At 39.0% G+C, this 23,123-nt stretch overlaps 1 protein-coding gene across 1 annotated transcript in view; it reads right to left on the minus strand.

Annotated features, from left to right (window-relative positions):
• The window catches only part of dgkb (diacylglycerol kinase, beta), a 112,338-nt gene that overhangs the window by 25,576 nt on the left and 63,639 nt on the right, over nucleotides 1-23,123 (minus strand). Inside the window, exons 16-22 of the mRNA XM_084556818.1 lie at nucleotides 22,460-22,561; nucleotides 20,473-20,546; nucleotides 19,777-19,851; nucleotides 17,175-17,260; nucleotides 16,436-16,525; nucleotides 15,201-15,361; nucleotides 5,211-5,275 (exon numbers count right to left, since the gene is read on the minus strand). Coding sequence (XP_084412944.1) covers nucleotides 5,211-5,275; nucleotides 15,201-15,361; nucleotides 16,436-16,525; nucleotides 17,175-17,260; nucleotides 19,777-19,851; nucleotides 20,473-20,546; nucleotides 22,460-22,561 — 653 coding nt within the window. The remainder of the gene's footprint in view (nucleotides 1-5,210; nucleotides 5,276-15,200; nucleotides 15,362-16,435; nucleotides 16,526-17,174; nucleotides 17,261-19,776; nucleotides 19,852-20,472; nucleotides 20,547-22,459; nucleotides 22,562-23,123) is intronic.

Below are 23,123 nucleotides of genomic sequence, written 5' to 3' on the forward strand. Positions count from 1 at the left end.
TGGACCACCTTCACTGCTAGCTAGACCACCTCCACTGCTAGCTAGACCACCTCCACTGCTAGCCACATCACCTCCACTGGCACTGGTCGCTGGGCCAACACACCACTGCTAGCTAGACCACCTCCACTGCTAGCTAGACCACCTCCACTGCTAGCCACATCACCTCCACTGGCATTTGACGCTGTAAATCATGAAATTCTTCTGTCTAAATTAGCCTATTTTAATTGTTCCTTGGATGCAATTCAGTGGTTAAAAGCATATTTAGAATTCAGGAAACAGTGTCAATGCATGTACTGCATTCCACATCTAGTTACTGCATGCACGATTATCTTTCAGCTGGCAAGTTATTTAAGTTATTTAGCTTCTCATTTCTTAAACAACCATGTCAAAAGACACATCCCGTGGTCGTGGAAAAGATGTTAGTCTGTTTGAGAGTGGTCAAATCACTGCCATGCATCAAGCAGAGAAAACATCTAAGGAGATTGCAGATACTACTAAAACTGGGTTAGGAAATGCCCAACGCATTATTAAAAACATGAAGGATAGTGGGGAACCATTGTCTTCAACGAAGAAATGTGGTCGGAAAAAAATCCTGATTGATTATGATCTGCGATCACTTAAACATTTGGTGAAATCAAATCAAAGAAAAACAACAGTAGAACTCAGGGCTATGTTTAATAGTGAAAGTAAGAGCATTTCTACACATACTACAATGTGAAGGGAACTCAAGCCTGTGGGGGCAGTGCTATGATCTGGGGTTGCTGCAGTTGCTCAGGTCTAGGTTAGGCAACACTATGTGCCCAAAGAATGAGGTCAGCTGACTACCTGAATATACTGAATGACCAGGTTATTCCATCAATGGATTTTTTCTTCCCTGATGGCACGGGCATATTCCAAGATGACAATACCAGGATTCATTGAGCTCAAATTGTGAAAGAGTGGTTCAGAGAGCATGAGACATAATTTTCACACATGGATTGGCCACCACAGAGCCCAGACCTTAACGCCAATGAGAATCTTTGGGATGTGCTGGAGAAGGCTTTGCACAGTGGTCAGACTCTCATTCATTCATTCATCTTCTATAACCGCTTATTCCTGTTAAGGGTCACGGGGTCTGCTGGAGCCTATCCCAGCTGTCATCGGGCGAGAGACGGGGTACACCCTGGACAGACAACCATTCACACTCACATGCACACCTACGGCCAATTTAGAATTGGCCATTAATCTAATGAGCATGTCTTTGGACAGTGGGAGGAAGCCAGAGTACCCAAAGAGACACAGACACAGGGAGAACATGCAAACTCCACACAGAAAGGACCCAGTCGGCCCATGGATTTGAACCCGGGACCATCAGTGCTAACCACCTCGCCACTGTGCCACCCGTGGTCAGACTCTCCCATCATCAATACAAGATCTTGGTGAATTAATGCAACTCTGGATGGAAATAAATCTTGTGACATTGCATAAGCTTCTCGAAACAATGCCACAGCGAGTGCGTGCTAAATTTTTTTTTTATTTTTTTTTAACAAGAACTGTGCAAATAAATGACTACCTGCTCCTTGCCTTAGAACTTTAGCTCCTTGCCTTAGAATCCTTATTGGATTTCACTGAAATCCACTGGCGTTAAGCGTTAACAAGTGAAAAGTGATACCGCAAACTAAGAAACAGAGCAACAGATGAGACAGAAGGTGAAAAAGTTGACTTGATTGTTTGGAAACTACATAAACAATCAAGTCAAAATCTTGCACAAAAAATCTCAAAGCAATCTGAGATTTTTTGTTCCTGTTTCTCTGCCTAAAATTGGCATCACGATATTGGATATGACTAGAATAGATATAATTTGTCCCAAAAAGTTTAGAGCTGAGTAAAAATTGTCTGTGCAATCTATTGTGTCAAAATAGGGTATACTATGTTAGAATAAAGCTGTATATTGGTGCTAAATTCCTCATTTCCTAAACCGTCTCTTCCACCTCTGTTTTCTCGCTTCTTCTTCCACTATCCATCTCTTTTCCTCAGAGTCAGAGATTAGCGTGTAATTATATGGTAGATCAGCAAAAAAGGGGGTAAAAAAGGAACGAGTATATTTTAACAAGCCAGTCGAGGAGGAGTGGCATGGGGGGAAGAGGTGGTGCAGCCCTCGTCACGGGCCGACTGATTGTCTGCTTTTAATCCTCGACCTCATTATCACCTCCAGGTCCGGCAGTGGCAGTAAATGAATCCATCTGCCGAGTGTCAAATCTTCACACCTTCACCCTGGTAATCACCCCAAGGTGCAAATACAGAAGTTGGATAGAATGAGAGAAATGAAGGGAAAGGAATAGAGAGTGTACGACCCCAGCATTTCATCAACAGAATCACTTCATTTTAAGGTGATTAATTATGTTGTTTCCTTGGTAATTAAAGCTGATTAAATGTTAATTTTATTTAAGGTCAAGCTAGAGACAGAATGTATAGATTTGGTACATATTGGAAGTGAAAAGACATTACTGCTGTCAGATAAAATAATTCACAATGTGAGTTTTTGTCACAAATACTGATTTTTTATTTTATTTTATTTATTTATTTATTTGACCTTGAAACTAACTTGTTTCAAACAAGGTTTCAAACAAATGGATGAAGATGAACAATGTATTACAAAATCTTTTCAGATATACACAAACATGTTATGTTTGCAGATAAAGCATTATCAGCAAGTGGCTTTTCATAATGTTAGTTTTTTTATGCAGAATATGATAAAATAACCATATAATGCAACTGAGGGAAAGGGTTGTTTTTTATTTATTTTTTTGTTAAAGGGACTGAGAGAATACTTCAATACAAATTTAAATTTACCTTGAACAACACTCATCTATTGACTGGTTCATTTAACAAATTAAAATATGTAATTATTATTATTTTTAATTTTTTTCCAAAATGTATAAAACTAATTTGTTGGGAACTGTTTATGCTCCACCAAAGATCCGACAGGCTAATCAAATAGTTTGGGTAGGATTTCTGACTCAGAGAAAAGTAACAGTCGTGTCATTTGAGCGTAATGGAGTTGAATTTGTTTACAACAAAAAGGCTCTGATTGGTTGTTGGACTGCCCAGTTGTGTGCAGAGGTATTCCTTAGTTTGTATCGATTAAAATACACTCTCAATAATAAAATCTAAATATCGTGTTACCATACTCATAAGAATTGATTCTGGCTATGGTATATGTATTCAACTGTTAAATTACAAAATATTTAATATAATCAGGTATGGTAGTAATTTGTTACATTCCACCTTTAGAAGTGGACTGAAAACCACAGTGCTCAGCTTTTTGAAATATCGCAGTTCAGTGAACATTTTGTGTGATATTTGATTCAAATGCAGGGTAACCCGAGTTGGGATCTTATTCTCATAACCTTAGCTTCACTATTTGAATCATTCTTCTGGATACTGGTCACTATGGTTGTACACATTATCATATCTGATTATACACATTTATTGGACTGAAAGTTATTAGGTTTAGTTTCATGATATTTGAACCTTGTTAAAAGATAAATGTTGCTCAGTCTTCCTTAATTCATTCCTGACCAACATATACTTATTGCAGACTTTAAAACAGTGTGAAATAAAATCTTCCCCTCAAGACATGCCTTCACTTTGCCGTGATTGTCACAGAAGTTCCTTAGAGAGCTTCCAGCTGCAGGAAAATGACTCAGTGATGAGGTGCAATATACTTCCAATGGACATGAGCCCTTTGGACAAATCTAACAAAATCTGTGCTACCTTGAAAAACTATAATCATGCATTATTGAACTGGCAAGGATAGTGTGTAATAGAGAGATCCTAAACTCATTCCCTGGCATGAATTATTAATTGAATTCAAATAACAGACAGAATAATTTTCTTAAAATATCTCAATCATTTTTCACAAAGTCTTAAAATGGTGTAAAACAACAGAGATGCTGTGTCCTGGCGCAGGAAATGACTGACTTAGAGTGTGACAAACAGGAAAACCACTTAGGTAACATCTGTAAAGCATTTGCCACCATTTTGGAGTAGATGATGACTATCTAACACCCTTTTTGTTTAATGAGGAAATTCAGACTTGATAATGTTACAGATTCTCCTGCTTGTTGGCTTTCTTCCAACAAGAGACCACATCTCTGGTAACCAATGGCAACCGTTAAACCAAGGCCTGTGTTTATTTGAAACCCCCTTCCGTTTGGACCTTTTCACTGGCTTATCTGCATGTTCGAGCAGGAGAAGGATAGCTGGCTAAATGTTGTACTTAGACCAGAGTAAAATATGATAATCAGTAGAAATGGGATTATTAGGAGGCTGTGTGTCATCAGTCTGACTGATCCATGATGTCAAGCTAGCCAAGCAAATTCAATTAGGCCTGCAATTACTCCCTGGCGCTAGTGGAGATGTATTGGAGATGTTAAATATTGATGGAAACATCGATGCCACATTTGTTCATCTCCAAAGGTGAAAGCATCTCCTCAGGGTAATCACAAATGCTAAATATGAAGCCGGTCCATTCGTCATGCTGGGCAGCTACACAGTCTATTGTCATGAAGAGGCCATGGAGAAGTTCTGCAAACGCACTGCAGGTTTTTTTAGACTGTATACAGTGTCTGATTTGATTTCTGAGATGCTTTCTTTTTATTTATTTTTTGAAATCAACTGTCAAAAGATTGTCAGTGTTATTTATTTCTCCTGTCAGTGGTCAACTTCATTCAAAAACACAAAGAAAAGGGCTTTTATTTTGAAGTAACATTTCCAGTATCACTTTATGTCTGTGAAGGTTCTCAGTAATATGGGCTAAGAGGCTAAATCTGGCAGTGTAGCTAGAAGCCACTTTACTAGTGAGAAGCAACATGGTGTTCTTCATTGGAAGTGGTTTGGGATGGTTGTATACCTTCAAACTGAGGAGAAGGTACCTTGCTCCACAAAATACTGATCATAATTAAACTGAAAACTTCATTTTATCTAATGTCTTTAAATAATGTTGGTAATTTGAATGAGCCAGAGTTATTTGTAACTTCTATTGCAATATTTTAAAGTGTTTTAAGTCTAATTGAACGCATTTGCTACAATGCTTATCATTTCATTAAGTTTATACAGTTGAGCTCATTAAGCTTTTAGCACAATTGTAGATTTGTTACTTTAGTTGAAGTTGAATTTGTATGAAATGGTAGCTCTATGGCCAGAAAGGCCAACAGACACAAACATACCTGCTGTTAAACTTCTCGGGGTGCTTTTCTCTCATAACATGGAAACGATGTGCAATCGAGGCATCCTGAAAGAGAAAATCAAATCTTATGAGCTTTATTTTGCTTGTTACACTGCAAGATTTAGCCTCTTAGCCCATATTACGGTACACTCTGTAGTTTAAGTTTAAAAATGTTATTGAATTAATTATATATCCGTGTATGATATTTGGAAATGCTATGATATATATATATAAAATGAGTGGGACTAGCTCCAGAAATGTAATCATTTACATGCACATTTTTCTTTCACATCCAAGGCAGCCTCTTTCTCATTAACTAACTCTCCCAACTTCTTTAACAGTGCAGTGACACCTTGCGTGTCTCCTGTGTATATTTCTATAAGGTGAAAGGAGCTGTGTGCAGGAGGTGGTAGTGGGGCTTAGCCTGGGATGGAGAGGTATTGACAGAAACCCTGATGAACAACACGCTGTCTCCACACGGGCTAATTAATTAAACACACATTGTGAGTAATCACAGCTCCCAACTAACCTACAGGATGCTGCCGACACCCAGGCAACCAGGATGTTTTCTCTCTCCTCTCTCTCCTTCTCTATATGTCACTCTCGACCTTTCTCTCACCCATTCTGATTTCCCCCATCCCCCTCTCTCTCTCCATCTCCCTCCTCTCTTACTCTGTGGCCTGGGGCAAAAAGTGCAGCCACATTGGAGTTCTCGGTGTTAAGGCATGGCAGCTCATGTTACGCACTGCATGCTATAGTGGTGTGACTCACAAGATGCTTCAGCGCATTAACACTACCTCCGTCTGGCAAGACTGTTATATGCTATTAAGTTGATGAATTCAACCCAATATAATCCTCTTTACTAATACACAGAAAACCATTACATGATGAAGTAGTTATTGTTGCAGGATTCAAAAATAAGGCAGGCTAATGAAAGGTGTAAATGTGTGCAAGGTTATGCAACTTGATTAACCAAGACACAAGACGCAAATCTGAATGGTACATTAACAGAAGGCTGAACAGACATGTTTCACTGACCTCTCTGGTAAAACATTTTAAGGCAGTTTTGAATAATCTTGGATTTTTGATAGAACTATTAGTATCGCTCAGATTTTTAATACTTCAACATAACGTAATCAAGCAAAATATGGAGTCTACATTGGAGCTCTACTCTCTGGATCTATCAAACTGGGAGAAAGGCTCTATATTAGGGGTTGACCGACTTTTTTTGACCAGATTTTTTAAAGTCAACTAGTCGACTAGTCGATGAAGTCACACATAAAAACACAGTAGAACGTAATGATTTGCAACAATGAAATCTATATTCTTGACCTGAATACATATTGTACTGTTTCACACAAAGGAAGCTACGGAGGCTTTTTTGCAAGTTAATTGAAGCTTGAACACGGGCTACTGTCAGTCGCAGCCCACGCCAAAACCATAAACACCTTCAGTCTGACACTTCTAATATGGCAAATAGTCTTGTTTTTATATAGTGCTTTTCTACCTATTGGTACTCAAAGTGCTTTACAGCCACAGGCTGACTTCTGTTGAGAGGATTTGGACTATTCCTCTGCTAGCGGTAGTTGATGTCTTTTCAGATGACTATGCATTAACGTAGTACATTTGTTGTATTTCAGTACTCACATATTCTGCATGTCACAGTAGCATGGGCTTCATCTTTAGTAAAGTATTTCCCCACACTTTTGATGAACCGCTGCTAGTTTGCAGCAAGGACCCAGTAGGCTCCTCACCTGTCTTCTTGGAGGCGTCAGCGTTGTTATTGTCACGTGGCAACTAGCCCCTAACCTGGCAACTAGTCAACTGCTTAAAGCGTCAAGGCGCAGCAGCAAAGTTGACTAGTCGACTATTCGGTACAACCCCTACTCTATATTACTTCAAATCTAGTTTGGTATTTCTGAACTGCAGGTTATTTCTACTAATCTGTCTGATTTGTCTTTTTAATCATGTCCTTTCAGTTGTGTGATTTGTTAAACTTTAAACTTAACCCACCAGACACACCAAGGGGTCATGTACATCAGTGAAGCAAGTGGAACATTCAAACTACAGGTCAAATAAATTAACAAACAAGATTTTCAAGTTACTGTTCAAGAAAAAAATAAATTGCTTTCATGACCTGAGTCATGTCATCTGTGTTCACCTACCTATGTTAGAGACAACAGCTAATGTCAGTGATTACTTGATTGGTCTTGTATAAAAGTTTGTTTTTTAAAAAATGTCAGATGTAAATTAAATCCTATTTAAAACAGTTTAGTGGTCCCTTTCTTCATTGCATAAATCTGCATATTAATTATTAGAAATGTGTTGCAACACAGTACTAAGTAGTAAGTTCTTCATATACTTTAAAATCATATTGAATAGCTTTTGCGCATGAATGCTGAGCAAGCTTTTAAATCGAAACACTAATAATCTTTAAAACCAAACATTTGAGTTAAATCATGAAGTAAACCTTTACAGGGTGTGAGGCCTGAACTAATGAAATCTAAACTAATGAACTAATGCTAAAATTTCCTTTAATTCACACTTCCAAGTGGGTGTCAGCAGAAAACTGCTGGCAAGGCTTTGTGGAAAAACTCTGACAAACACAGGAGAACTGGCCCGGCTCTGAAAACATCTCAAGAAGGGGTGAGGAGAAAAGTTGCTGCAAACTTTTTTGGGCTTGTTCCTCTTCCCCCTCCCCTGAAACAATTTGTTTTGACCCAGTCCATTTGAGTGGCACTACTGAAACAGCACCTACAGGGAGGACCCCCTGCTAGCTCTCTGTACAGAAATTTTGGAGAAGCCAAAAGAGAAAAAAAAAAAAATCAATGGAGCTTCTCTTGATGTCTCTTCAAGACGCTGTAAGCAGAAGACCAAAAGATTTCTTCAAGATCCCCGCAGACTCGCCTCATGCTTCCAGCACAAGCCAGAAAGGTGAGGTGATGGATATATCTAAGAGATTGTAACTTGATTTTCTTACAAACAGGACAATAGCGGCAAACAAGAGAGCAAAAGCTAGGATAGGTTGTCTCCCCTTTGGTTTGGGGCCTATTATCTGATGATCTGTACAAGTGGAGCAGTGGCTTCGCAACAGTAAACAGCGATTTCAAGCAACCAAGAGTGTATAAAGCACTTTGTCGCTCTACAGTGCTGCAGTGTTTGTTTGCTTCAAACTGTAAAACTTTTAAAATAAACCAGCCAAACACTGCCGTATGCCTCAAATCGATACAGAATATTTTCATATATTTTTTTTTAGTAGGAATTCATTTGACCACCACCACAGGCCTGCAAATTTTTTTAGCCTTAATTTGGGTCAAAGCTAAGTATTTCTAACCCATAGCAATTTTGCCCCATAAAATGTTCAGATTCATTTTCAGATGTCTTGGAGAAATTTGAAAGGTTTCACTTTGACAAATTTTCATTAATCATTAATTTAATTAATCCTCACAAATGTATGTGAATTTCCCCTGGAGCTTTTGACTCTGTAACAAGATCATCTGCAATAGAGTTTGCCCAGTTGTCATGTTATTATAGATGGTATGGTTGTAATACTTTTGAAGAACTTTAACGACAAACTTTCGTATTTATTACGTGAGGCTTCTGAGAATAACTCCACGTGCTGACAGAAATTATGTGAAGCCACAGAAAGCTCCAGAGCAACTGCTAATTAGACCTTGTAGCTAGATTGTCTTCTCAGTTTCTGTTTTCGTACATTGCAATGTGGTGTCATGAGACCAAGCAACATTACTGAGATTGGGTGAATGTTGCTACCCTGACATCCTGTAACAAGGTAGAGTGGGTTGTCCTGCCGACCAGAAGGTTAGTGGTTTGAGCGGCAGTAAATGGACCACATGGCAAAGTGTCCTTGAGTAAGATACTGAACTCTGAGTGGCTCCGGTTGCTTGGTGTGTCAATTTGTGTGCATTTGTGTGAACGAGTTGGTAAATGTGTCTGTAAAGTGGTACGAGTACCAGAAAACTTCTATATAACTACTAGCAATTTACCAAGGCCATTCAGTGAGTTGTAGTGATGATGAAAAAAGATGATGTAAAGTTGGACTAATCTCAACTTTGAGGCAACGACCAATGGGAGCGACTGATTCTGCTGACATACGACACAAATATAAATGCCTCAAATGTTTAATGCGATGAAACATGACTGGTTCCTATCTCTTCAATAGGGCCAAAACAGAAGAACAGCTCATCACTGTAGTTTCTGACAAACTGGAACTTTACAAGTGCATTAGCCTGGAAGCCAGTCCAGCTTCCATCACCCACAAATATTTTGCAGCGGAAATGTGGTCTGAAGTCGCTTTGTTCAGAACTGGTTATGCCCCAGCAAAGATGTGCCAGTGCAATCAAATTGTTTATGCGGGCTTAATGCAGTACAGTAGTCATACATGTCATCTAAGAGCCATAGTGTTGAATTTATTTACAACAAAATGGCTCTGTATTTCTTTCTCTGTATCAGTAGAAACGTGCCCGAAACTTGAAATCCAAAGGGCGTGTGGTACATACACGCTTTATCTACATTGTAGCTACATATGAGCGAAAGTTCATCATTTTGGTTACCTTGCTATCGAGACAGGGCAGGAGTGGCAAATGCAGTTTTCAGTGACCACAGTGTCTGAGCTGTCATGCAGTCCTATAACATCCTGTGTCAAGTCACCGGTCATAGGACTTCCCAGTCATTAAAGTAAAAACTAAACCCACTCACCAAAGAGGGGTTGGAGTGTTGAGAGAACCCAAAGGGAGATAGAGATGTTTGTTGCAATGACACCTTTGACACCAGAGGGTTACCTAGACAACCAAAGTCTGGGAAGTCCACCAATGATGGGCGACAAGCAAATTGCTTTAGTTGTGGACAGAGCTTAAGACGGTGCTCAGAACAACAAAACATAATTAAAAAATGTTATTTCCATCTAGATTCTGATTGTGTATTTGAAAACCTGAGTGATACAGGACTTGTCAACACATGTAGGACACATTTACATTCACGTGCTCAGACCTCCTCGCGGCGGCGGGATGTCATCAGCTTGCTCATGCTCGCTCTCCCCCCTAGCTGGCCTCAAATAATTACCAATGTAAAAATCTGGCACCCAAATTAATACAGGACATGTGTAATGTCCTCTCATAGCTCAAAGTTTAGTCCAATTATGAGTGGGCCCCAGCGGTTTGATGTGCCTTTCACTACAGGGGAGAATAATGGCTTTGACAGGAGTGCCAGGATCATTAGGGCGACTGACTGCATTATGGTAGCGGAGCGTGCTCAGTGATTAGTTCTGTCTCTCACCCCTGGCCCTGATTGAGATCATTACACTTCACGTCACTTCCACATCCTCCTAAAGGGATGGCACCATTAATTCTCAATCCAACTGGGTCGTGGCAGAAGGTTGGGTTGGAGGAATTTACAAAAAGAAGAATTACCTGCGCTGTGGGACTGAAATGGAAAATTAAGTTGTTTCAGTTTGTTCATCAGCCGCTAACATTCACAATTTGTATCTGAGTGGAAACATGCATATTAAACAGGACTTTTTTTGAAATGACTCCACATTCAAATGCATCAGCAGTGAGCATGTTGGTGGTGACACTCTCCGCCAACATGCTCACTGCTGATCTTTTGATTTCATCAGTGTCATTGCAGAAACAATCTACTCTTCATCTGCATAATCTCTGTGGTAATTATTAGCTCGACTTGTCACATAATCTTTAATGTAATTTTTTCGTCAACGGAAAGCAAAAATTCTAACGCAAACAAAATATTATATCACACTCTAATCCATAGAGAGCTCAAAGTCTTCTTAATCCCCTACAAACAACTTCATTTGTCATCATCACGCCAGCTGGGCACTAATCCTACTAAGAGAGCAACGACAACAGGGTTTATAATGAGTTCATGAACCAGTCAGACCAAAGCTGTTGTCCTTTATGTTCTCTTACAAGTTTAGTTCAGCAGGATCAGTCCTGTTAAAAACGTACAATATATTTTTGCCTTAGCTGACAATATGTGTCAAAGAGTTTTAAAAAGAAAGATTAGGGAAACACTGAAAGGCATTCATTTTGTGCAGTTTTTGTCTGAGCCAACAATCGTGAAAACACCTTTTTCTAAACTGGGAACACCTCCTGTTTAAGAGGCCTTTTGCCCTTTTTTGCTCATTCTCTTACTCAAACCTGTTTGTCAGGTCTTCTCTTACACACTCTTCTATTATGCACATCTTTATGTGACTTTGCAACCATTTTTATTTACACAAATTGTTTAGCAGGGTTACTTGTAGAGGAAATGTTATTTCTGCCCCAACTTCACCTACTACCAAGGTGTGTGGAGGAGTAAAAGGAATATGAAAAGGTTGAGATTCCAGAAACACTAGCAGTATATGGAACAACAATAGTGAGATACGTCTTGAATCGTCTTCACCTTCATGCCCGTATCTGGTCCTGCATGTGCTGTGTTTACATGGACACTAATATTCGACTAATAATCTGAATAATTGTCCAATCTCAATAAAAGATTTCTCATTTTACCACCCCACCTCAATCAAAACAGACTGTTCCGATCAAAAGAAATTTTCAATCAGTTTGAGAAGGATGGTGTAAACCTTTGATAATCAGTTGAATAGAAAAATATCAATCAGGCAGGAATAAATCAATTTTTCCTGCCTGATCAACATCACTGTAAACATCAGGTGACGTGATGACAAAGCTGGAATACACATGGTCATCTTCTTTTGAATTCAATGCTGCCCATAATGTTGGGAAAATAAATTTTAGTTATATTCTGGGGAGGCTTCAGAGTGGGCAGACCACTTCGCTCATGTCAGAAATGTTCTCAGATCATTTTGTTCGGCATCCATGTAAACAGTTAAGTTGGCCTGCCAAGCTTACTGTTTTACTGGAAACACATAAGTATGCAGAAACATGGCGACTGTAGAGTTTTACTTAATGTAAGAGTAAGGTCACCGTCACTGGTACCGTGCTGAGCTTGACACCAGTGCCATGCAGTAGCCATTTTCACAGAGAGCGGTAGTCATAGTGAGAAAAATGTTTGCTAATTAAATGTGTGTTAATTTAAAAGAACATATGATGATGCAAATGTTATCTTCACTATCCCAAAACTAGATCTTTTACAAGCATGGCAGTTTATGATGTTGATGTTTCAGTGTTCTGTATTGGTATATTTTGTGCATAAACATCCTTGCATCTTAACAGCTTAAATCTTCTGCTGGTTGTCAAGCTGACATTTGATTTTATTTTATTTTATTTTGTAAACTAACTTTTTCAGAAATATTGCTAATTTTGTGTTTTAAAAATGTATTTAAACATGGATGGTTTGACAGTGTTTGATTTGATCTGTTTTTGACATTCACACTAGAAAATGTACTGCAGTTAAGCATTAGGATGGATGTTCAGAGCTGCATCTTGCACTGTACCCACTTCCCCCTGTACACATCACCATATGTTCAGCACCGTGGACAGATTACAGCCATTGTTCAACTCTATCACAATGTTAACAAGACCTGTCTTCTAATATCCCCAAACATCGTCATTAGGGGCCCACGCTGGAGGTGTTATTCAACTAACATTTGTAAGGCCATGCATCACTTATGTCCCTGCCGCAGTCTGTACAAATCTCACAACCTCGAGTGGCTCCCTCCTCTGCCACCTGCAAATGTCAATTACCATATTTCCCCCTGACATTTATCAGTAATGGCTAACATGAGCTACTTGAAATCAGTGTCATTATGGCGGAGATGGACAGGGAGGTGATGATGGGTGCGTAGCTCCATGCAGATACGCAACAAGGCTTGTTTATCGATCAGAGACGGTTGAGGCTTGAGCACATTTCAATAAAGGCCTAACCACAGCGTGATGAAAACAAATAAATTGACTGATTATGCTGTTACTGCAGGTGCTCTATTGTGTATTCTGTTTGTTTTTTGAACAACCTTTTATAACAGACTGAAGAATTATTGAGAGAGAAAAATTACATTTTCAGTATGTCAGCACACACCTCAACTTTCAACATGAAGATTACAAAACACTAGAGGAAATGCAACTGTGTAGCAGCAATACCTGCATGCATGTTGGTTATTTTTTTGCTTGTTTTTATTTAGCTTTTTTGCTATTTTCAGTTTGCCTTTGTGCTTGTGCTTTTTACGCTTTTGTTCTGTGTAACTTTGCATCTGGGTTAAGCTGTTTACCGGCACCTTTGCTATTCTGTGACTGAGACTCAGTGTCTTCATTATTCGCTCTTTTGACGAGGTTAACAAGCGTGTTCCAATCTCTTATTCATAAAGCCCTATCACGCTATTACTCATTCTTGGGATTAATATCAGCAAACCAAGGTGAAAATGGGCAGTCAGGTGATATAAAAATGTAATGTTCAAAATGGGGACCAAATGTATTTCGGAAATTTTATTTTATAGCGAAAAAAATAAATCAGAGAAATAGTGACTTAAATCTGGATTTGCATTCTGTTCAACTACGTTATACACTGTCTAGCCAAACAATATTCAGCACCTGGATTTAACTAAGCAAATAGGTACGAGCCAGAAGAAACTACTAAAATTGGGTTAAGAACTGTCCAACGCATTATTAAAAACTGGAAGGATAGTGGGGAACCATCGTCTTCCAGGAAGAAATGTGGTCGGAAAAAAATCCTGATTGATCATGATCGGCGATCACTTAAACGTTTGGTGAAATCAAATCGCAAAACAACAGAAGAACTCAGGGCTATGTGTAATCATGCCTATTGCCTACTGTACAAGCCTGTGGGGGCAGTGCTATGATCTGGGGTTGCTGCAGTTGCTCAGGTCTAGGTTCAGCAACATTATGTGTCCAAAGAATGAGGTCAGCTGACTACCTGAATATACTGAATGACCAGGTTATTCCATCAATGGATTTTTTTCTTCCCTGATGGCACGGGCATATTCCAAGATGACAATGCCAGGATTAATCGGGCTCAAATTGTGAAAGTGGTTCAGAGAGCATGAGACATCATTTTTACACATGGATTGGCCACCACAGAGTCCGGACCTTAAACCCATTGAGAATCTATGGGATGTGCTGGAGAAGGCAACGTTTAGACTCTCCATCATCAATACAAGACATTGCAGAAGCTTATTGAAACAATGCAACAACTTTTTTTTTTTGGCCAGGCAGTGTATTTTATACGCAGACACAGGGAGAACATGCAAACTCCACACAGAAAGACCCAGCCAGCCCATGGATTCGAACCCAGGACCTTCTCGCTGTGAGGCATCAGTGCTAACCACCTTTCCACTGTGCCGCCCATAGCTTATAATGTATTCTTATAATATTATCAAATGATTTGATTTTTGCCTTTGTAAAGTATCATCTTTGCATAAAAATCACTCCTTGGATTCAGTTTTAGAAAAACCACAGTATTTATCTTGTTTATTTTCATTATTTAAAATGTGTGAAGAATTTATGCAAAAAGTCAGTCAGAATATATCATTTGAGATGCAGATGTTAAACTGTGTTTTGTTTTTTGTTTTTTTTGCTTTTTTGTTGTTGTTTTTTTTAAATGTGGTAGTTGTTCACATTTGACACTTAAAACGTGAGACTCAATCCCAGCCACATGAAGGTGTTTTTGTCACAAAAGGCGAGATGCAATTGCTAGGCAGCATCCAGTCAGCTGTGAATGGCTTGTGTTTAGACACAGTTGCACATGACATCAACTACAATGTTTATTTACTTTAAAACATAAAACAAGTATTTGGTTTCTTAACCAGGCAATAAATGGAACACAACCATAGATGTCAGCATATTAAAGACGTGTTTTACAGGGTCTCGAGACAAGTTAATTATTATTCACGCTAAACAATTACAATTCCTGTTGTTTAAAGGTGTGCATAATCTTTTGTGGAAATTGGTAAAATCTGAAAATGACAAAAGCAGGAACCACTGAGCCCAGAAAGAAGCGTTATGACAAAACTATCCATGCACTTAAAGCAACGATGTTTCCGACTCACCACTCCGATGGAGAAGTAGTTGTTTATAATGCTGTAAGGCACCGGGTCCCCTCGCTCCTCCTTGTCTGTGGGTGTGACATCAATCTTCCAGCGATCCAGCATTACCTCTGCACTGTTCTCGATGTCCCTCAGGATCTTCAGGAGACTCTCGCCCTCGTAGCCTCAGGAAGAATGACAGAAGACAAGTCAGACGTTGTAAAAGGTCTGAGCCTGCTTGTGTCACTTTGCCGTTACTTTGTGACTTGTAGTATCATAAGTGCAAACCACTGAATTCTGCCTGAAATGCATTTGATATGCATACATATGTTTACATTTACTTTTACTGTACGCTGTTTGATTTTATTCCATTCTCATTTATGTTCTTATAAACTCCTTAAGCTACAGCTTTACAAGATTTTGTCTGGCTAGTGATTAAGAATTGCTGTCTAGAAGCCTAAACTATGTAAATGTTAATGATGGAGGAGTCCAGAAAAAGGGGAAACTTTTATGTTTAAAATTTATGAAAACTATCATTTGAGTGGCTTTCATTATTTAAGTGGTTAGAGAAGTGGACTTGTAGGGTGTAGGGTCATCACTTCAAGTCCCTTCTCTATGGCTGAACTACTGTTGAGCAAGGCAACTAACCCCTGCTGCACAGGTGTCTCCAAGTGTCTGTGCTACTCTTTTTGTGTATGAAGGGATGGGTTAAATTCAACAGATTTCCCCATTGTAGGATCAAATAAGGGATAAGGGCATTTACACAAAAAATCTCCCTATGTATCAAGCAGCGCTACATGTATTTTTAATATGTGCATAACCATTCTCAGCCAAACTCCTTAGTGAAATTCAGTTTAACACTCAAACAAAGATTAGTTTGCTGATTATTTTGTTGCTGACCACTGATCAGCAAAGAAAAAATCACTAAGTAATTGTTTAAATTAATTCTTAAGCAAAGATATAGGCATTCACTTAGATGTTTTTTTCTGTTTTAACTGTAAACTAAATACCTTTAAGTTGGGAAACTGTGATTTACTTCATTTTTGTATCCATTAAATTATTCATTTTCTGCATACATTTTTGCTTAATCAAAGACATTTATTTCAGCCCAATTACTATTCTATCACTTCTACTCCCCAGAAACAATTACAGCAACAACTATGGCAATGTTAACACCATAGTTACACTGCAATCTCCAACTACAACAAAGTAAGTCAGGACATGTTCTTTCCTGTAATGTATCCATTTTCTGTTAGTACCTCCTCCCCATCGTAGACATCTTGCCAGGTCGTTGCCCGTGCCAAGAGGAAGTATACACACGGGGGGGTTCCTGTCCAGGTTGGCCTTATCTGGAGCAGTGGGACAAATAACACAACAAGGCTCAAAACAAGGCCAAACCAAGAAAATGAACCCGCTGGAAGAACTTGTAAAGACAACATTAAATCCATTTTGCAGCCCTATGTGTAAAACTACAAGTCAATATGAGCGTCCAGTTGTACAGTCTATTTCAAGACACACATTTTGCCTGACAGTTATTACCTCTCTTTGTTTTGATTGATAAAAAATTGAGGCAATTTTTGAGAGCCTGAACAAGTAACACATCTTCAAGTCCAAATAGAAGAGGCCAGGTGATTTTTTTTCTTCCTCAAATGATGACTAATATGTTGTTTTCCAACTCAGGTAATCATCCTATTTTACCTCCACTGAATACGCAGGCCTGGATGTAATGAAAGTGTTTATATACAACCCATAAATTACACTTTACCATTTCAGCATGAACAACAAGAGTGCCGCGGGCTTTGACAACTAATAAAAACAAATGCAATTTTGCCAAAAAAGGAAATGAAGTGTTTATGTTGTTCTTTAGCACAAACTGAGGGCTGTATGCATGCATGCACTGTAGTGCTCCAGGAGGGTTGTAGTTTTTGTAAGACACCTGATGCTATGGAGGACGCACAGTTACACAATTTCTGTTATTAAACGTAATCAAATCTGTACCAATGAATTCCAGGATCCAGCCCACGGTGCCGTCCCCTCCACAGGTCAACACTCTGAAATCTGGAACATCTCTGAAGAAATTCAATCTGTAACAAAGTCAGTCAGCACGTGTATTTTAATATCCAAACGTATCTTAAAAAAGGAATTGACCTCCTTATAAACTGTATGTTTTGTGTTCATTAACACATTGTGAGCTTTTGAGCTCAGTAGAAGGCATGTTTCTGTAGAAATGTCCTTTTTTTGGATTAAATACTGCTCTCCATCACCATCTTTTGGAGGTTTCATTTTCTTTTTCCTTTTCTTTCTGCTTTAAACTTATTTAAAAGTGACAGATTTAAAAGGTTTACATCTTAGTTTTTCTCTTTCTTGATTTCACGTAACCCAGAGCTTGCATATCACAAGCATATTTCTGAGCCCTCTGCCACAGCACACTGCTTTACAAATCTAACAAAATAACACATGTTGCATTGATAATTATTCATTCAGTGAGCTAGCCTGCCTGTTTCAAGGGCTAATTGGATTTTGACAGGCAATGTTCTGTCCAACTTCTTCCGTTCCTTCACAATAACAAAGCCCTAACTGAATGAGCCAGCCTCTGAGCCTCGTATGGTGGGTAAATGATTCGCTCAATTACTCTCCAACTGGGACCACAAACCGTATTAGACGCAAAACAGACGGTCGAAAACATGAAAGGCAACTTTGGGGATATTTAAATACCAAAAAACAAACACTTAATTTGCTGTAATTGCATTAGGGAAGCAACTAATTGACAGCAGTGTGTGCGGCTGCCTCGGCCTGCAGTGTTCCGACGGTGACCATTCACCCTGCTAATGTGCGCTGCAGTGAGTACACTTGACAAAATATTAACAAGGTTACGGCGGGGCAAGGTCATCTGGAATGTCCTGAGCTCTGAGGAGAAACTCTGGGTTCAGGTCCAGACAGCAGAGGAGAGGCAGGTGATGTTTCAGGCAACAGGCACATCACCAGAAGAAAAAAAAGGTCAGTCCGTAAAACTTGGAGCTGGGTCAGCACAATCTGTGACATGAAAGCTACACCACCTCCTTGTACAACAAAGTCTGAACCTCATTTTCTACCCTGTGTGTGCTGCTGTGTGTTTATTTTTTATAAGTCACAAAGATTCTGTTTTCAGATCTAATCAAAGCCAAACAACGTGGCAGCACGTTGCCAAGGAATTTCTGTGTGTTTAAAAGCTGCTGGACGCAAACGGCAAAATAAAGGCTCCCTATGCATATAAATGATCGATTCATTTTTTTAATCACGGACATCAACCATAGGAAACCTGACGCTGCCCACACCACCAGCCTGCAGTGAGCTGCTTGTCTGTATGCGTGATCACATGTGCTATTGTGGCAGCTTCACCTCTCTCTACCCGCCAGTCATTTGTGTCACCAGCTCTCCGTTCACATACAGCCTTATGCATATGGAGTCACAGCTCGCCTGAGGCTACATCATGGCACCGTCGTCTCCAGGATTTGTTATGTGTGAACTCACCTCATTTGTGTCTGTACTGTGTGGGCCAGCCAAGTGAAGCCTTCAATACTAAAGGCCTCTCTTGCATGTGATAGTGGTCATTATATGTGAGCAACAACAGAAAACATCATTAGGTGTGTCAACAGAAGATTATTAGCTGAAATGATGAGCTAACAAACAAAGGGACGGATTTGGACTTTTCTTCTTTATTCTGTCCCTTTTCCTTTCTTTTTTCTTTGATTCTCTCTTTTCTATTTGGTTTCACATGAAGAACAATTAAATGTAAAGTGAGCTAGTAGATATATATTTTAAATTAAAAAATATTTCATCACAGAACCAGTTTAAAATATTTTTTTTAGGTTTTTGCTTATCTGCAGCAGTGTAAACAATGGAATTTAAGGACTTCTTCAGAGTACTTATAACACAGAAAACGTGAGGTAGAAGGAAGTGAAACAGTTTTTGCTGCTGAACAACTAATAATGAGTGCAGTCTAATAGAACGAAGAGTTGTGAATCGTTTTATGTTAATTGTTGTAGTTGCAGTTTTTACTTGTTATACTCATTCCCACTGCCAATACAGTACCTTAAAAGATCAGTAAGTAGGAATTAAAAAGTATTAATAGGGTTTTCCTTTTTTTATCCTATTTATACACATCAGTTATATGTTTGAAAAAGATTAATCAATAAAGTTTTTAGTAGACGTACAGTGTACTTAAAAACCCTCTTTGTTTTAAATAAGTACCAAAAGACAAATATCTGAAATTATTCATGGTTTGTTTCATATTAATATTTTTAGATAAAGGGAGGCATCACAGATTTAGCTCTGAATCACACAAAGTATAAATGCATCAGAAGGGGATCTTTTAATCGCTACTAAGAACAGAAAAACTGGAACAGAAAAAGAACAGAAAAAACAGGAAAAACTGGGGAAAATACCCTTCGATATTTCCCACTCAGCTCATGTATTTTTATATCAGTTGCAAATAACTTCACTGACAGGTTTTATGATGAATGTTATGTTGTATCACTATCTTCATATAATATATATATATATATATTTTTTTTTTTTTTTCAAAGTTTGATTTAAGTGTCTTTTCTTTTGTCTGACGTACCCTGGCATAGGTCCATTCTTCGCCAGGTTGTACACTTGTCTTGGGTTGAGAAGATACTGGAATTTTCTGTAAATCCTACACAAACAAAGAGAGCTAAAGTTAAAACACATCTATCCAAAAAAATAAAGGCTAATGATTAAAACTTACAGTGCAAATGTCCGTCTCAAGCATCATACATCAGGCTCAAAGCTATGGGGTTCAGTGCAAATTCAGATCACAACCAGTCAGAACGTGACAAGGCAGTGGACTGGGCAGCGGCGTGGGACATGCCCAAAGTCCCCTTAAGGATGAAATCATTAGAAAGACTAATTCATTTTAATTTCAATTCCATTATATCAACTGGCTGAAGTCATATTTTGATCTCGTAATTTAAACAAATGAGGGCTGGCGTAATAAGGAGTGAATGAATATGTTTCAGTAATAACCCAATTAGCCCTGGGTTAAAGAAAGGGGACCAGCCAGCGACATGACAGCGAGAGAAAGGGCGTCTGAGAAATGTGTGTGTGAGACAGAGAGAGAGAGACGATGGTGGAGGTGGCCAGTGCTTTAGGTAAATGTTATTGTGTTTTCATTTGACTATTTGACTAAGCCTGAAGCACTTGGCAGCCAGAGGCCATGCTGTTGCCTTCCCTCTGCGGCTGAGGAGCGGGGCTTTTGAGGCCTCTTGTAACATGTTGAGACAGATTGTGTACTTACCTCTCTCCCTGCTTCCCCCCGCTCTTCGGATTGACAAACACTAGCAGAGGATGAGTGCCCTCTATTGTTTTGATCTGAATGAGAGATGTCAAAACAAACCATTGGTGTTTGGAGACTGCAGGGTGCTTCACAGGAATTCACTTTCAAGCCATATCCCTCAGACATTTTATCCAGTGTACACAGCACTTCCAAGCAATGCCAGTCATCTGATTCCTTTTGGTTTTCTTGTTAACTGGCTGAAGTAAGGTGAGAGCAGCCCACATGCTTCTGCTTGTGCATGAACTTTATCTCATGTTAATTATAAAATCATTAATTTTAAAAGAGAGCAGTAATGAAAATTTTGAGCTAATATTTAAGAAAATATATCACACATATATGAGAGTGTATTTGCCATGAAACAACCTTAAAATCTCTCAAAAAACAAAAACTGAAACATTTTTGTAAGGTCTCCATAAAACAGCATGGTGCTGTAGATTTTTAGAAAACGGTGGTAACATAAGCAGGAGTAGATGCATTTGTCTGTAGGCTCTTTTAGCTTCAGATTAATATACAACAATTATCTACAGCTGCAGAATGGTGTTCATGGTAGTCAAGTAGATGGTCATCCAGAGTGACGGTGGCTTATTCACATATTCATATTTATTTTTTGGATAATAACAAAATAACCTATTTTTGTCTGTACAGAATTGCTCTTTGTATAACAAATATATTGTTAATTGTCTTTTCTTGGGATATCATCAAATCCGTTATTAACTGACTGAGATTAAACTGACTTTAAAAGGCATTTTCTACTATTTTCACACAGTATCTTCCAGCTGTTTTGTGCTGGCATTTAATGAAAGCCGCTCTCAGGCTTCAGTTCCCATAAAGCCTTGTATATACAGCACAGTAAAAACAACACATCTGTCTAAACAGTCAATCTGTACTCTTAGCCTGATAACTCATAATTCACAGTTCAGTGGTAATAGTTATTGGTCAGCGCTTCCTAATCAGCAAGGCAGTTCATCTCGTGTGACGTGAAAAAAGGATTTTCCAGTTTCTCTGTGAACAGGCAGGCCCTTCGACGCCGGGGGCCGAACTCACAGAAAGCGCCACATAAACAAGCTCAGAGCCAGCAGCCTCTGTTTGAATTGCCCTTCCTGCAGTCAGTCTGCTCTCCCTGACACAGATGAAGCACTTAACTCCCCCTGTCTGCTATCCCAGCAGGCCAAGGGTGAATTAATGAGGTCCCTGTCCAGTCCGGAGTGATCCATTACTTCCTGTAATTATAAATAATAATCTTGATTATTACGCTGGTTAGCCAGCGAGGGGCATTGATGGATGTGCCCGGGATATGATTCATCATATTTCTCTCGCAGCCACGCGTAGACGAGCGGTCGCCACAGACGGCGGCAGGTTTCCATCGCCAACATGCTGGCTGACAGATATCAGGGAGGATCAGGCCGGACTGGGCTTTGATGTATGATTACCAGCAGGGCCTGCAGAACCCGACCACACACCCCAACAATAACTTCAGGGGTACATTTTAAAACAGAAAAAGATTTGATGATCTCATCAAAAAGTTATGTACGTAGTCCATAGCTGTACAGAATTTAAAAGCAAGCATTAGCACTAGAATAACTTGTTTCCACAATTCAGGGTTAATGCATGGTGGAGGTGTGCTTTTTCTGGCTTACTCCTGAATATGTGACTTATTTTGTAACTTGTGCTCACAAAGTAACTTTGTTAAATTATCTGATATAATATTAACATGTGTAAAAATGAATCCACATTTCTTATCAAATGGTAAAAACACAGCAGCAAGTGTTCAAATCTCTTCAGTAGCATGAGCCTTTGTTAACCACTCAGATTAACCGTATAATCACTGAGATCTATGAAAGAAGATTTAGATTCAATTTGGCTAGAGGAAGTCATGTACTATAGGAGGTGCAAATAAAGCATAAATACTCGACAATACTCCTACAACTGAGTCAGATTTGAGAGTAACCTGCAGTCCTTGGCCGTCCACTGTCACTGAGTTGGCTCTCTGCATTTTCCCTCGGCTCGACTGGCTGGACCGAGAGTCTTTTCTCAGTGTGGACTGCCTTTCCTGAGGGGCAAAGGTCAAACAGTTAAACTATCCATAACTGAAGTTTTATTAAAAAAAAAAGATGGTGATTGTTGCAACTGTTGCATTTACTAGATATGACATTACAGAGGTGGACAGAAACCTTGGTCAGAATCAAACTGTGTACTGTATTTACTACTGTAACCACACAGGCTTTTATATTTCTTTCCTGACTACCTTAAAGTCAACAACATTAAATGATTACAATAAGCTAGCATATCTTCGAAAGAATTTTACTTGTGACAACTTGGACATTGCTGTGAGACAGCAGCTTGTGGCACCAGCCATCAATGGTCTTTTTTAATGAATATGTTTTGTGCTCTTGTTAAACTTATTTGTCTGTCCATCTGTTTTGCTGCAACTAAACTAAGATCTTATTGAAGACTGAATTTAAATATTTTATGCTGCTTTATTTATTATTTCGAACAACTTTTCCCACAGATGTTTAAAAGTGGCTTATTTATATTTTAAAGAGAACAAGCACAGTCCTTCCTCCTGATACAGACTTGCACCATTTTTGTAAATAAACTAAAAAACTTCTAAA

This window comes from Chelon labrosus (assembly GCF_963514085.1).
Source record: "Chelon labrosus genome assembly, chromosome: 12".
Classification (NCBI taxonomy): Eukaryota; Metazoa; Chordata; class Actinopteri; order Mugiliformes; family Mugilidae; genus Chelon; species Chelon labrosus.